This window comes from Pieris napi, chromosome Z (assembly GCF_905475465.1).
Source record: "Pieris napi chromosome Z, ilPieNapi1.2, whole genome shotgun sequence".
Lineage (NCBI taxonomy): Eukaryota > Metazoa > Arthropoda > Insecta > Lepidoptera > Pieridae > Pieris > Pieris napi.
In genome coordinates this window covers 2,693,057-2,708,609 of record NC_062259.1, presented here as the reverse complement: position 1 = coordinate 2,708,609, position 15,553 = coordinate 2,693,057, and the positions used below count along the sequence as shown (strand labels likewise).

General features: G+C 38.0%; 2 protein-coding genes across 3 annotated transcripts; one reads left to right on the top strand and one right to left on the bottom strand.

Annotated features, from left to right (window-relative positions):
• Nucleotides 1–105: 105 nt before the first annotated feature.
• On the bottom strand, nucleotides 106–10,280 carry LOC125062622 (amino acid transporter AVT1D-like). 2 transcript variants are annotated; one of them, XM_047668662.1, is made up of 9 exons: nucleotides 10,144–10,280; nucleotides 9,882–9,966; nucleotides 8,744–8,894; nucleotides 4,811–4,979; nucleotides 3,637–3,825; nucleotides 2,842–3,080; nucleotides 2,200–2,409; nucleotides 1,230–1,425; nucleotides 106–806 (listed from the first exon to the last, which is right to left on the bottom strand). In XM_047668662.1, exons 2-9 carry the CDS (start codon nucleotides 9,957–9,959, stop codon nucleotides 671–673), a joined length of 1,368 nt encoding a protein of 455 aa, XP_047524618.1. In that variant the 5' UTR covers nucleotides 9,960–9,966; nucleotides 10,144–10,280; the 3' UTR covers nucleotides 106–670. The 2 variants fall into 2 exon arrangements, with proteins under 2 accessions (XP_047524618.1, XP_047524619.1); XM_047668663.1 differs by having other exon boundaries at nucleotides 9,882–9,962; nucleotides 10,144–10,277.
• A 1,842-nt stretch (nucleotides 10,281–12,122) lies between these two features.
• LOC125062758 (GATOR complex protein NPRL2-like) lies at nucleotides 12,123–14,977 on the top strand. The gene is made up of 8 exons (XM_047668879.1): nucleotides 12,123–12,498; nucleotides 12,717–12,811; nucleotides 13,275–13,431; nucleotides 13,709–13,820; nucleotides 13,890–14,071; nucleotides 14,141–14,251; nucleotides 14,320–14,448; nucleotides 14,552–14,977. The coding sequence occupies exons 1-8, from the start codon at nucleotides 12,382–12,384 to the stop codon at nucleotides 14,897–14,899; spliced, it is 1,251 nt and encodes a 416-aa protein (XP_047524835.1). The 5' UTR covers nucleotides 12,123–12,381; the 3' UTR covers nucleotides 14,900–14,977.
• Nucleotides 14,978–15,553: the final 576 nt, after the last annotated feature.

Below are 15,553 nucleotides of genomic sequence, written 5' to 3'. Positions count from 1 at the left end.
GTCTTGTGTTGTGCAAAGCAGACGCGAGTGGCCCATAACAAAAACAGTTTTTATTCAAATTTCTAATTCCAAACAAATATTTGGCTTTATAAATAAAACACAACAACCAAACCAAAATTTTATTACTTGTAATTACTATTTGTTTTATTCAAAAACAAGTAGAAATTTATTCACAAATAAAAATAATATCTGTAAGGCATGCACACTTAAACACGATATATTAATAGACAGTTTAATAATAATGCCCTTACGAAAATTAAATAAGCTAGCATTAAAGTAATATTTAACAGAAGCTTATTATTAACAATATTATTATTTTAAATTCGTTTACAAAAATGCTTATAATTACATAAAATTATAGTACGAAACGAAGGCTCACTTCAATATAGCAGTAAAAATCTTTAGAGTGACGATTAAACACTAATTGTAAATTTTATAAACGTGAAAGCAACAGAAGTCAAATTATATCAGTCTAAAATTTTATACTCAATTATTACGTTGTATATTCTCCAATATTCAAATACAATGTAAAAACAATTGACTGGCGACAAAGAACAAAACCGGTGTGCAAATATTGCCGTTTGAAGATTCTAACTTATAAATTGTGGTGCAATAAACCCTTCGATAACTATGCTTAATTTATTAGGCGATCCGATAGCACAAGACCCGTCTACCGCAAGTAGCAGGGAACAGCTTGTGCGGTGCTAAAGATCGCGCTTAAGGCACTGTAAGCTGCAAAGGCGCCCCCAACAGCTCCAACAACTATTACTTGCCAGCAGAACAGTTTGGTCCAGTTCGATGAAGCACTAGAAAGGAAACAACTATTTACCCACTATAAATGAGCTGGGTGAAGTGAGCTTTGTATGTTTGCTCTCACCAGTGGCGTAACTATACAATCTGGGGCCCGTGGCAAATTTTGATGGGGCCCTATCAGTAAACATCGTTAAACTTCGAGATTTTCAGCGTACTCAATAACACGTATATGTCCCACTAATGGCCATAGGCCTCCTCTCTTAGGTGAGAGGGAATGGTCTTTAGTCCCCACGCTATCCCGATGCCTATTGCAGACTTCACATTCATCTATAGAACATAATATCTCTTGGGCAGGGGCCCTCTTGGGTCGGGGGCCCGTGGCATTTTGCCAGCCCTGCCATCCCATTGTTACGCCACTGGCTGTTACGTAGGCTGTGACTCTTCTTATACGAGTTGGGATCGCAAAGTATACTCACACAGCTGCAGGGGTGCCGGCCGGTTCCTTAGCGAGCAAATTGAGGTAGCAGTAGGAGGGCACTACGAAGGTGATGAGTGCTAGCGTAGTACCACCGAGTAGCGCCAGGATCGTATAGAAACGAGGAATACTCTCACCCAGGAACAGGATGCCGGCCATCACTGAGAGACGCACCAGAGTACGGTACCCAACAGACTCTGTAAATGACAAACGCTTATTTACTTTGTTCAGTACATTGGAGTCGACATTCTTTTTGACGTTTAGAAGTGTACAAAGTGTTAGAATACGAAACATATAATAACCTAGCTCACCCGGCAAACGATGTTTTACCATGTATATTATTTCTGGAAAACATTTTTTTAGTTCAATAAAAATAACTATCTACTATAATAAAAATAGGAGTTGATCATAGAGGGTAGATGAAAATTAGACCCTGAATGTATGAGGCAAAAAAATAAAAACATTTTTTTTTAAATATAATAAATGTGGGGTGGACACTTAGGGGTTTAAAAGATAGATAGGAGCCGATCAGACTCAGACTCAGACTTACTGAATATGAAAATTTAAAAGAATCAGTCGAGCCGTTTCAGAGGAGTATGGGAACGAACATTGTGACACGAGAATTTTATATACATACATATATAGAGAAATATATTAAATTAATTTTATAATATTAATATTTTTTTATTTTACAGCATACAAACACACATACATCCCCTAATTTTCACTCTTCTACAATCAACCCCTATTTTTTATTATTATAGATAAATATTTTTATTGAAATAAAAAAATGTTTCCTAGAAATAATATACATTACAAAACAAACGTTTGCCTGGTCCGCTAGTATTAGATAACAATATAGTTAAGCTTAAAGAAAGAAATTATACAATTCAAAGTGCAGCCATTGCACATCTCACTTGCTGAAAAGAAATCGGTTGTAAATACATAAGTACATAATGAGTTTATCTGACCTGTTGGCACACGGTAAACGACCTCCTCCACATGTTGGCAAACAGGGTTGATGAGGATGACGAAAGCAGCCAGCAGGTGCAGAGTCATCAGCACGTTGCCCACTAAGGTCAGTGCAGTGGCAGAGAGCGACGCTGCTATATTGGGCGCCACTGCCTCACCGTACACCGCGTACCCCGATATGGCTATCACCAGGTACAGCACCAGTATGGCTGCGGACAAATATCTTTAGGCTCTGTGCTGCACTTCAATAAACTAAAATAAAAAAATATGTTTATTATGGAACATAAGATACAGATATCCCTTATTCCACGTCATTAAATTTGAATTGGTAGACATCCCTACTCATCGGCAAAGAGGGTGTAGGTCGAGAGAAAAAGAGAAAAAAAATCTCGGTACTCTTTTAAAACAGCAAATCATCAAACAACACTTATTTTAAAACAAATATCGCAAATTAATTAGAAGTAGCCTGTCTAGCACAAGTCCCAGGCCCTTTTATCAACTAGATAATCGTAAACTTTATAGTAAGCCTTTTTACACAGCTTTTCTTTAATACATTTCTTAAATTTATTAAAACCCACCTACTGCTGTTGGTTGCTACACCTAATTGCTGAAGATAAAAATCGTAAGGTTGAAACATATACCTGAGAAGCTATACTTGAGACTAGTGTTAAACTTGGAGCGATCGTTCATGTCGTTCTGGATGGTGGGGAAGGTGGAAGCACCGCCAAAAGCAAACATGATAGTTCCAAAGGCGAGGAAGAAGTCCGTGAAACCATGAATACCCCATCGGAAGACGAACGGCTTCACGTCGTTCATCATCTGGATGAAGTAGAACAGACACGCCAAGACTGTCGTCACAAACGCCACCAGACCCAATTTGCTGCAACGAATTTTTATAAAAAATAAATAAATCAGTGGCTCTACAACCTCTTTAGGTCTTTGCCTCAGATTTCTGAATCTGTTTCATGATCATTTTTAAATCTAATAGGTGATCAGCCTCCAGTGCCTGACACACGCCGCCGACTTTTTGGGTCTGTTTCCTCACGATATTTTCCTTCACCGTTCGAGCAAATGTTAAATGCGCACATAGAAAGAAAGTCCATTGGTGCACAGACGGGGATCGAACCAACGACTTCAGGTATGAGAGTCGCACGCTGAAGCCACTATGCCAATACTACTCCACCGCTAACCACCGCTATGTGGAACCAGCCCACTAAAGTATTTCTAAACCAATTCGACTTAGGGTCCTTCAAAAAGAGCATACCAATCCTTAAAACGCCGGCAACGCACTCGCGAGCCTTGCATTGAGAGTGTCCATGGGCAGCGGTATCACTTATCAGATGAGCCTTCTGCCCGTTAGCCCCCTGTTCTATAATAAACCACCATGGCACACGATATTGCATACTCTAACCACGAGCTCTATACATAACACTTACGAGAAATCTTTAGGTGTTCCGAATAGCAGGAACGGCGTCACACCACATCCGACCACCAGGTACCAGATGCAAATGGTGACGTTGGGCATCAGCGACAAGAAGATCTGCTCGATAAGCTGAGCCGCCAGCAGAAGGTATACCACAGACATGCCGAATTGAGTGACCATAAGGCACACGAATACCACCACACTGTAAACATGAGAATAGTTCACGTTCTCTTCCTTACTTCCGGGTGAAATAGGTCTTATGCAGTTTCCACGATTACCTAGTAATGACTTCAGACCAAAGAAAATGTATCCTCGCCAGTGATGTATTGGTAACATAAGAAGTAAGGGAACGCATAGTGGGAGCAATAAGTCTTATTTTCAGTTACAGTTTAGTATAGTATGTAGAATAGATAACATAGAACACATGTTTATTTGTGAAAAGGGAAAAGAAACAAAACACAAAAAGCAAGATAATAGTCTATTAGTTTTTAATGTTTTTCAAATTCGATAATTTAAAATGTAATTTTCATTTGAAATTTTAAAAAAATCTACTAAAAAAGTACTGGAACGCGTTCCGGTTCTGAAAAAAAGTGCGTGCGTACAAAGTACATATGTCAGAAGTGAAACTCCTTTAGCAAACTAATTTTTAAATCTTGTTAATAATTAACTAACTTTAGATTTCCGAGGGGAAAAAGGAAGATATGTTAGGAATTTAATGAATTTAATTGTCATTAAAATATTAAGTGTCGAAAATTAATATAATTAATTTAATTCGAAAATAAAAACACGTGGCATTTTTAATTACAATTTGGCAATTGCGGCGACGGCGAGATTTCAATAATTTTGCATAAAATATAAAAAAAAACTAATATTTCATAAATTCTCTTTACGAAATTTTAATTTTAAAAATATAATTTCTATAAGGTAATTCGCCCTTCTCACTCTCTCTCAATCGGTCTCTCCCATTTCTTCGACAGAAACGCTGCACATCTTCGTGACGTTTACGTAAAAATTTACCCTCATGCGCCTAAAGAAGTTTAACTTCTAAAAGGTAAGGGAACGTCGTTCCACCTCGTTCCCCTCCCAATACACCACTGATCCTCGCCTTTAGAGACGCAATGACAATTTCCATTTCCTGATCCCTCGTGGTAGGCCTTTTGAAAAACGGAAAACTCCGGTACAGTTACCTCCAGATGGGCCCCAAAGCCTCGTTGGCGATGATGGCATACGGGTGTCGGTTTCGGGTTCTGAGTTCTGGATGGCGGTTCTCCAACATGGTCCAGCAGTCGCCAAGCCGCTTCCCGCTAAAAGCAGCTGCCAACGCCATCGCGATTATCAACGGTACACCCACCCATCCTGTAAATAGTTCACGTGTTGAGTCCAGTTGAAGTAAAAAACAAGAAGATGAAAAAAAAAGTCGCATGCCTCTACAGCCTTTCGCATTTGTAGTTTAACCTCCACAGATCAAAACATTACATTATTAGGTACATTTGCTCAGCAAAAATTACAATTTATTATGATTGTAACACTGAAGTGTATTTATATTAACTTTCGCCGGCTGCACGAAATCAAAATCTTATTTCTATGTTTTTATCAAGATTTTAAAACCTTGATAACAAATACTTACTAAACCGGTTTACGATAAATGCAACAGAGAAACGGCGTACAGAAAATTCCACTATTTTAAATAAACTACATATTAAAGTGATTAAGATCTCGTGTGAATTGTACCCAAAAAATTAACAATACTCAAATAGCTACGTAAAGAAGTTATATTTATAGCGATCAGTCAAACGCTGCCAGTTCTGAATTTCATCACACGATTTCTTAGAGAAAGATCAATTTATTAATTATGATATTCTTGTTTACGTGGCTTGGATCAGATGGGAGATAGATAGCTGCGCGAGCTGAAGCGTGGAGAATGTCGGTGTGCATGCGACAGATCTGTTTCACACGATATTATGTTGATCGATGAAACTAACTTGGTCTAAAACATCGTAAATATTAGTAAATCGCCTATCTACGAATGTATTAGGTAAATATACTGCGAATCTTAAATGATAATAAAAACAAAATCCGATCATTTTAAACTGACTGATACAGTTTTATTCTTCAAACAAATTTGTTTGAAGAATAAAACTGTATCATTATAATAAAGGGAGAACGGAAATATTTACCTCATTTGAACTAAAACTCGTCGGACTGGTTCTCTACCTGTCCTCGTCACACGTATACGGTTGTTATATTTCTCTGTTATACTCTACATGTCGCCTCGTAGGCCCAGAGAAGTTTTTATAGCCAAGATATGTTAATGTATTTATTAAAAATTATGTTGAAATCAGCCGTGGCTTCGTCGAGTTAATGCGGAATCATTGCGCAATATATTCACGGGTTGCAGTCGACTTAAAACTCATTACGGCCGCTGTAGGCACCTACTTGGCACGTGCACGAAGATTTATAATGTACAATATAATAATTAAGCAATGGTTAATACTAAGAAGAATGAGCTAACAACGAAGACACTGCTACTAAATTATGTAGATCTTAATCGATTGGAAACCAGTTTAACCTCTGCGGGATCTTTATCTGCATTTAGTTATTTCAATATCAATAGGCAACTCTGACATTTTAGACTAGTATTCAAGACCGTATATATTTTCAAAGTAGTAAATGGTTTATTTATAGCCACTAAACCCCGTCTAAGGTGACGTTGTCTAGGAAATTTTAAACTCCTCAATGCACCGGATCCACAAGTAATAATTAAATCTTATTACACGGACAACTCCCAGTCTGTGCAGGCTCAACATATTATTACGGGTTTGCGCAAGGACGTCGACCGAGCTGCTTGGAAATAACAATGCAAAGTAATAGCAACAAGACTCATTAAAAAAAACAAAGTATATGCAATTAAGAATTGATAACGATAGACAAAACATCATATCAAATATAGGGGAGTAAAAAGTAATTGGTATGCACAAATGCGTGTGGGCATGCTATAAAGCATTTAAAAGTATTAGTAATATGAATATTCACTAACATTCACTGTCTTTCAAACGTTGTTTCAAACGGTTTTAACATAGGAGCTACAATCCACAGTGACGTTTTTCTCTCAGATTCATAAAAATAGTATTTAAAATAAACCTTTTAGGTCAGGGCCTCAGATATCTGTTTCATGATCATTTGTTAATCTAATAGGCATGCAGGTGATCAGCCTCCTGTGCCTGAAGCACGCCGTCGACTTTTTGGGTCTAAGGCAAACCGGTTTCCTCACGATGTTTTCTTGCACCGAATGTTAAATGCGCACATAGAAAGAAAGTCCATTGGTGCACAGGCTATCGAACCTACGACAGGAATGAGAGTCGCACGCTGAAGCCACTAGGCCAACACTGCTCCAAAAAACAGTATTTATGTTTTCAATGTTTTTATTTATGTTATTATTATTAATTACTTAAAATGTCATGTGGAACATGGTGTAATGGTTGCAGCTCCTTACAAACGTTGTGTAAAAAAAAAAAAAAAAAAAACATGGCGATTAAAAAGAGTGGCGGAGAGTTTATTGCCAGTTCTTCTCTTCCGTTCTACGCCCTTGATTTGAGAACTGGCAGTAAATGTAAAATTAAAAGCATTAATATTTATTTCTTTAATGACGAATCACAAGTGTACAATGTGTTACCTACGTGAATAAATGATTTTTGAATTTGAATTTGAATATAAAAAATAAAAGTAATGAAACTTTCTTTCGTCATTATTAGTTGTGAACACTACTATCGGGTCGGCGACCGCGACATGGGAGGCCGTACCAGTGTATCAAATAATGTGGATTTACAATATGATATTCCAACAAATTGGATACAAATAACTAATGTTACATATAGTATGTAATATTTAACAGGATTTAGGCTGTTCTACGTCTTACTTTAACACGCCTTCTAGGAGTTCGTTGTGGGTATTTGTAGGTACCGACTAGAATTTTTCAAAAAAGTTTCAATTATATCGTCACTGTAGAATGATAACCTCGTATGTCAAAAAACTATTTATTTTTTATTCTTAGACTCTTATGTCATTTAACTGGTTTAATCATTAAGTAAGGACTTATTTATGTTATTAATAAATAAGTGTTTATACCATCTAAAACTATGAAAACACAATAATATTTCAACGAATATTGACGAAAACATTTTATTCGTTTCCTGTAATGTTTTGTTCTCTGGACATACGAGGTTATCATTCTACAGCGACGATATGATACTGGACTGTAGGGTAAATTGTGTAACGTCAGGTAAATGATATGTAGGTATGGAAGTACGTTTGTAACCTGCGAACGGCGAGCAAGCACAGCGGTCGGTTGAAACTTGATAAGACTTCGTTAAGTAGATTACTGTCTAAGAAATAACTTTAATAGGCTTTCCGTAAAACTATTACTTCCCTTGTATTCTTAAATATCAATCGTAACGGGACACGTATTCCTCTACATTTTAGTAACATGAAATAAATACGTAGCCAAACGCAATATTATACATTTGTTATTAAATGCGAAGAACCTTTTTCGCCAGCCTTAGCCTTAGCTTAGCTTAGACACAAATAAATAAACGCTGAGCAGAGCAAACATGAAGTAGGTACATGAGTAAAAACATATTTTTTTTTATAGAACAGGGGGCAAACGGGCAGGAGTCTCACCTGATGTTAAGTGATACCGCCGCCCATGGACACTCGCAATGCCAGAGGGCACGCGAGTGCGTTGCCGGCCTTTCAAGAATTGGTACGCTCTTTTCTTGAAGGACCCTAAGTCGAATTGGTTCGGAAATACTTCAGTGGGCAGCTGGTTCCACAAAGTGGTGGTGCGTGGCAAAAACTGCCTTGAAAAACGCTCAATTGTGGAAGTGTCGAGGTGATCTTTATCGCTTTAGTTCCAGCTGCTATCTACAGGTTGTTTTCGGATTCCTACCCGATTCCTTAGAAGTGCTGTAGATAAGTAAGCTGTTCACGCCTTTGTAGTCCTAACATATATATTCATAAATGAAATATCAAGTAATGAAAAGACATTTTCAACACAGTATATACAAAAACTCATAGTTTTGTCAGTGAATGGCGCCAGAATACGAAACGAAAGAAGTACCGACCTGTCTTAACGAGGGCCCGTGGAAGTGCTAGGACTCCACTGCCTGCCATCTCGCCTGCCACCAGGATGGCCGTCTGTCGCACGGAGAGCCCTGGGCCGCTCGACTCGCCCGCCTTGCTCGGACCGCCCGCCCCATCGCTCGTGTCTGCACCCTGTCGATAACCATTGCCATCAAAAAATTGTTAGGGATATAACTAATCGTTATAGCAATTCAATTTTAGAAAGAATTCAATAATTATTTCTGTCTTGATGTGGTTTGCCTGTGGGTGTGTTTAAATTTCCGATGTCAATAACAAGTTTAACAATCGAGGTTTTGTTGCGTTTATCGGATAAGACTCAAAAGGTCTCTTATTTCGTGTAGAATGCCTCTTTGTTTATACAAAAGAGAAAAAAACTTGTGACACATGACGATTTGGTCATAGCTATTGAATAATGCATTAGGATTCCTAATAAACTGATAATATTAAAACATCGGTATTTATTCATGATTTATAAGCTTAATAAAACAGAAGCACCAGTTATGAATCTAGAAATACACGGATAAGACTAAGAATGCTTTTACGCAAGATTTTTTCGTCTCTTTCGTCGACACGGCCGTGATCTATCTGCTGTGTACAAGCGGCACTTTGTGTACCACCATTTCGGCTACCGACGAGATCGAAGGTATTGGCAGGTGATGTAGATATATGAGATGGTTGACCGCAACCGGCGACATGTTAGCGATGCAGATTACAAAAAGTCTCAACTTTCATGTACACTGGACACGCACCTAAAGTCTGTCACGCCTGGCTGGCGTGCACTCGTCGCGACTCTCATCTACGATAAACAATTAACAATAATAGCCATTCAATATACTCGTTGTTAAGAGTTTTATGTCTGAGGTTACTATTGGATGCGAAACATTGCCCAACAATTTAATAATCTTCACACAATTATTGTTCAATTTAGTGGTATGCTATCTAACTTCTCGGGGACATCGTGTGATCATTAACACGAATAAACGAAAGTATGCTGTGAGACGAGTCGCCACATTTGTACTGGTTTAGCGTCTCTCTTCATTTAAGTTTCCTAATTGTGCTTTAATTGGTTAATTAATTACGGACATTGAAAAATTAACTTAAAATAATAACCAATCTTACCGTTCTAGAGACTAGTGGAGTGGTTTCAGTCGGATTCTGCCCGGCGGCTTCGACTTCTAGCGCACTTTTCTTCGACATTGTCTATCTGAACGAGATAATGTAAATGTATATTGTTGTTATCATATGAAACTCTAAATGAGGGTATAGGATATGAAAAATTTCAGTATATTTTATAGACGACGTTTGTAACGTGTTTACTGACTTTCGGACGATTGATAAGGACAATTTCCTGTGGCATCAATAAGCTCAATTGGGTTCTTACCGTTTGAAGACGGGCTACGATGTTCAACTGTATGTACTCGAATCGGACGTTCGCTCCGTCACGACCTCACGACTCAACACACAACGTCACACTGTGGCATTAAGAAAGCATTAAGCAAACGGCCCCACTCGCGAACAAGTTACTTTTAATTATTAAGGTTTAGTTTATGTTTAGTGAGATATACGCTTACATTATGTAAAAAGACATCTTGATATTTTTAATGATTTTAAAATGTGGTCAAGCTCAATATTTAATGAATAAGTGAATTGTTTGAATGCTACTGAAGTCAGTCTTTGTTTCTCCAGCATTGAACTCAAAATCTGAAGGGGAATTGTCGTAAAAAGCAAAAAGACATGCCGGTTTAATTTCTTGGTTCGCCGTTATAGCGAATGTGCATATAAAATCGAAATACATATATCGGTGAACAGCAGGAATTTAACGCACGATCTCAGGGTTGAGATTTGCTCGCTTAAACCACTAGACCAACGCCACATGTTAATGTCTATGGATGTTTGTATAGAAAAGTACAATATTAATCCATCAGATGATGTTTAATTGTTGATCTACCTCCAAAAACCTTGTAAAATAAGTATGTGGTACGAATCTTATGCACCTGTGGTAGGAATAGACACGAAGGCGAACAGAAGTAAAGCAGAAATCTAGGAACCGTTCGAAATATAAGAGTGGGCACATAGCTATTTGTCTCTTACGTTATATGACTTTTGCGCATGGGGGAACGAGTAGTAAATATTAATGTGCTTGATAGTCGTTAATTAATTTGGATGATGGTTGCATGTAAGCCATAAAATTGAGTGACAACCATACACCTTTGGTCATTTAAAGTGACAGCTTTATCTGGTCACATTAAAATGACAAATGGTATATATAGATATATAAAAAATGTTAGAAAAAAAATATAATAATATTTAAGATAGTTTTGCCTTAACCTTAAGAATTCGACTTAATCATTGGTTGTTATACATACTTCTGTGAAAATTGTGGTGAATAGATGTCGTGCGTAATGTCAAGTTGATGTTAGATCATCTTGGATGTGACTTTGGAAAATTTATTGTTGATTTTAGAAGCATTAGAATAATATTTAAACTGAATTTAGAATTAGAATTAGTATTGAATGTAAAGGTAAAACTAACATCATGTTATTGAGATTGCCTTGAGATCTGTGTTGTTATCAAATGTTTGAAAAATCAAGACAATAATTAATGTATGAAAAATAGTTATTTCTGAACAATATTTTATTTTGATACTTTAATAAAAACAGAATTAAACTTCTGCCAACCAAATATTAGGAATATTTGGACCTTACCAATCAAAATATGTAGGTACCTAACAGGCATTATATTATCTCATTTTCGGCATACAATGGCGATAGAAAATCAATTATCAACATAAACCTTCATTTGTAATGTAGATAAGCGTGGTTTCTTTGCTATTCTTGTTCTAGCAGGAAACAAATTTAATTGTTTTTAATTTTTTAAAGCAAAACTACTATCTTCCGTATTCCGTAAATTTTAATGTACTTAATAGAAAATGTAGCGGCGTCTCTCAGCTAAAATTTGATCGTATATTTGATCTTACGCCCTCTTGAGTTCAGCTCCTAAATCATATTTATCTAATGCGTGAACTTGAAAGCTTACGACGCTGTATACATATTTATTAATAAATTCATTTATTAAGATTTTATGCCCTGACAAGAATGAATTCATTTGTATTAACATAAACTATCCTGAACATAAGAATAACATTTAAGGGATTACATGTAAACTTACACATACATTGCGAATTAAAAGTCACAATATAGAAAACATGAAAATAATAAATAAATAAAAATATTTAAAATCTTTTTGTTTTGATTATTGAAATTTTTGGTTTTAGTAATTAATTGCAGTTTTTAATGAATACAGAATACGACGAATAATTATCTATTTAAAACATATAGGTACATTAATGGCAACATTGGATTTCTTGTTAAAAACTAGATCTTTACAGTTTACATCATTTGAGTCTTGAGAGGCTTTTCTCATATTAGGGCATAAATGAGTTTAACATTTAGCAATTACAGATTAGCGGCTAACACTAACTGTGACTAACAATAGTTAAAAATTAACAATAGAATTTAAATGGCTAAAACACTGTAAATGGTCTGAAAGTGATTTCCTTATACTTGCCTGTGGTTTGCCTATAATTTGCACTTACAAAAATACAATTCTAAAACTCTCAATGTCCTCGAAATCGATTGAAACCCGTTACTACGAGGGCTGCGGCCGCATTGGCCCCATACGGTGCATATTTTTGAGTGAATTTCATCCTGTGGCTGGTCCAAAAATTGTTTGCCAGGTATTTTTTTACTTGCATGTCACATCTAAGTATATAAATACTTTCTGTAATCATATACTCCAGCGTATGGTGTAAATAAATGTTTGATATTTCATAATTACAATATTGGGCTGCTTTAAAAATATAAGTGTTTGAATTTGGAAATATTTGGTCTAAGATATTTGGCATAGAGCATAACATGTTCCTTTTAAGATTTTGTGTATCATGCTTTGTTTTAGTTCCCAGAAGACAATGTATCAAAAGATGTATTTCATTCCATCAGTGCATATATTATTCCAAAACCACAATTTATATTAAAGTGCACTATGACAATGTAAGTAATAAGTATTCAAACAGTAACTCAATTTAACATCTATTAATACTAAACTTTGGTTGGTTTTGTTCAACCTCTTTGTCTATACTATGTAGTGTTTATTTCCATATAATGACAGCTCTACGGCAGAAGTCACTTCAGAATCACTATATTGAGTTAACAACATATCATATTTATAGTTTATACTTTAAACACAAAAATTTATTCTGATGTACATTCTAACTTATCAAGTTACTATTATAATTAAAGCATACTGTCCTAAATAAAAAAAAGTTAAATTAAAATTAATTATTAATTTAACCATTTCTATTGTTGCATTATTCAACAGACGCTGGTCCCCATATCGACATTCCCGTGTTGTGGGTAACCATTCTTCCTAGGTGCAATAGAATACACACATTGTACTTAATACTATGGGAAAAATGCTCCATAGCTGTTGATAATAATAAAATTTGATTTCCAGAAATTCTCTTGGGCACAAGATCATTGGTTATCCGATCAGAATAGAAAACACTAGGTATGAGCGCAATATGTACATCTTCAATCTGTGCTTTGTGTGCGACAGCTGGTCTAAAACGGTTCAGTATGAGCCAGTCGTTAAGAAACTTGGTGAATACCTGGTAATGTTAATATTATAATTTGATATTTATATTGTAGTTAAAGAGTTTGTTTGGTTGAATATGTTAAGTAAAAATCATGTTGCAACCCAATTCGCTCTGCCAAAACTGCAAAGTATAGTTTGCTTGCTATTTATGTGCGTATTGATTGTGATGAATATTTAAATACCTAGAAGATTTTTGACAGATTCTTTCAATCATTTGAGTTCCAACATTCCACCGTCACTGAGTGAGGTTTAATATAATTCCTGCACACAGAAAATATGTGTAATAATTCTAGGTTTTGATGGAGGAAGAGACGGGATTCGTGTCAAAAGGATCAAGCAGACTTCCCACGCTGCTTGCTCACCTGTTCCACGATCTCAATACGTATCACAGGGCGACCCTCGCGGGTGAGTTTCGTCCTCGCGATCGCTAGTCGGGTTTTTCTGAACTCTCTAAAGAGCCCGCCTCTGCGGCAGAGGGTGACACAGCGGTGCGCCTGCTGGTGGGTCAGCCGCGCGCTTCTCCCCCACCGGTGCATGACCACGACGTGCCCGTGCCCGTGCTCCGAGCCGCACCCCCTTCGCCGCCGCCGACGCCCACGTCCAGCGACGAGCCGCACCTGGATCCGGACGCCGACTGGGACCTCACGACCGCCCAGGTGCGTTTCGACGTTTCACCTCAACGGTTACGGCTAGACTTTTCTTACGGTAAAACGTTATCGTTTCAGCTGCTGCCTCACATCGACGGCTACAATCACGTGTCTAAGATCGCGGCCGATGCCGACGTCGAGAAGACGCTGGTCAAGTCCTGCATACGGAACCTTCTCTACTATGGCGTAGTGAGTGACGGAGGCGCGGTCGTATAATCGTATCCCGAGACAGTTTTGTCAGTCGTACTCGTTCGCAGGTGAGGTTGGTGCCGGTTCTCAAGTTCAGCAACACGTACCGGGCGACGCCTGCTCTTTCGCGCTTCTTTCGGGACCCCGAGCTGCAGGCTGCCTGTCTGGCCTACGCCGCCCCTTCCGCGCGCCGACAGGTGAGGGGATGTTATTAACTTCATCATTATTAAGATGCCAATTGCGTTAATACACATCTCAATATACTCTGTGACGTTCTGTCGGTTCGCACGCGGTGCGCAGACGGCTCTACGGGACGTCGGACGAATACTGTGTTCGCTGCAGCAAGGCAGCCCTCTGCGCGGCGTTTGTGAGCGCTGGGCGGTCGTCGCGCCTGACGTCGACATGCGACGCCTCGTCGTCTTCGCGCAGCTGCACGGGCTCATACGCTGCATCAAGAGGTATCCGTTGTGGAGGGGTTCGGAGGGACAGGGGACTCCGGGCGGTCCAGGAGGTTCGGCCACCGACCTCCGGCGCTTATTCACGGGCGCTCTCTGTGAGGACGAAATCTGCTGCCGCGCGAGACTCGACCTGGCCTCGCTGCGGAGGATCGTAGACGAAGACCCCGACGTGGCCGTCGTGTGGCGGTAGCCCGAAGAGGAGGACATCCTCCTCCTCTTTCACTTCACCAGTCCTATCTAAAATTAAAATAAATTTAAAAATATTCTTTGTTCTCGTTTCATTTTCGTTTGTAGTCATTGTTGTTTCAATAGTAGTAGTCCTATCCTACCTTTGTCTTACTTTAATAAAAAATCGGTGTATAAATATATATATATATTACTAGCAGACCGGCCAAGCGTTGCTGTGGCTAAGGTTTTTTTATATTACATAGTAGCAAACTATTCAAGGGAAACGGTAGGAGAACACCAGTCATGGGGACCACCATGCTTTTTTGATGGTTATGCCATTAAATTGTAGCTTATGTGAAACGTTGGCACTTTCAACACAGCGCCATCTGTTAGAGTTGTGACTATCAAATAATAAACAAATATTTTGCAATAAAATAATATTGCGGGTATAAATTGAGATGTAAGCTATCCTATCTTTTAAGTTGGATCAAACTACACACGGTGTGCAATTTTGATTGATATCGGTTCGGTAGTTTAGGACTCCATAGCGGACAAACAACGTGACACGTAATTTATATATATGTATTAAGATTTATTACGAGCCAAGTACACTGGTTGGATCTAGACTGGCGAACATGAATACATTACAAACAAGGCAACGGTTATAACTACTACG

What these genes read in the sequence shown, in the direction of transcription:
- LOC125062758 (XM_047668879.1), top strand. Translation starts at nt 12,382, where the DNA reads ATGTCCTCGAAATCGATTGAAACCCGTTACTACGAGGGCTGCGGCCGC. An exon ending in GTCCAAAAATTGTTTGCCAG is followed by an intron (nt 12,499 to 12,716) that starts GTATTTTTTTAC and finishes GCTTTGTTTTAG; the next exon opens with TTCCCAGAAGACAATGTATC. An exon ending in GGGACCTCACGACCGCCCAG is followed by an intron (nt 14,072 to 14,140) that starts GTGCGTTTCGAC and finishes TTATCGTTTCAG; the next exon opens with CTGCTGCCTCACATCGACGG.
- LOC125062622 (XM_047668662.1), bottom strand. Translation starts at nt 9,959, where the DNA reads ATGTCGAAGAAAAGTGCGCTAGAAGTCGAAGCCGCCGGGCAGAATCCG. An exon ending in GCTTTGGGGCCCATCTGGAG is followed by an intron (nt 3,826 to 4,810) that starts GTAACTGTACCG and finishes TCATGTTTACAG; the next exon opens with TGTGGTGGTATTCGTGTGCC. An exon ending in GGAACACCTAAAGATTTCTC is followed by an intron (nt 3,081 to 3,636) that starts GTAAGTGTTATG and finishes AATTCGTTGCAG; the next exon opens with CAAATTGGGTCTGGTGGCGT.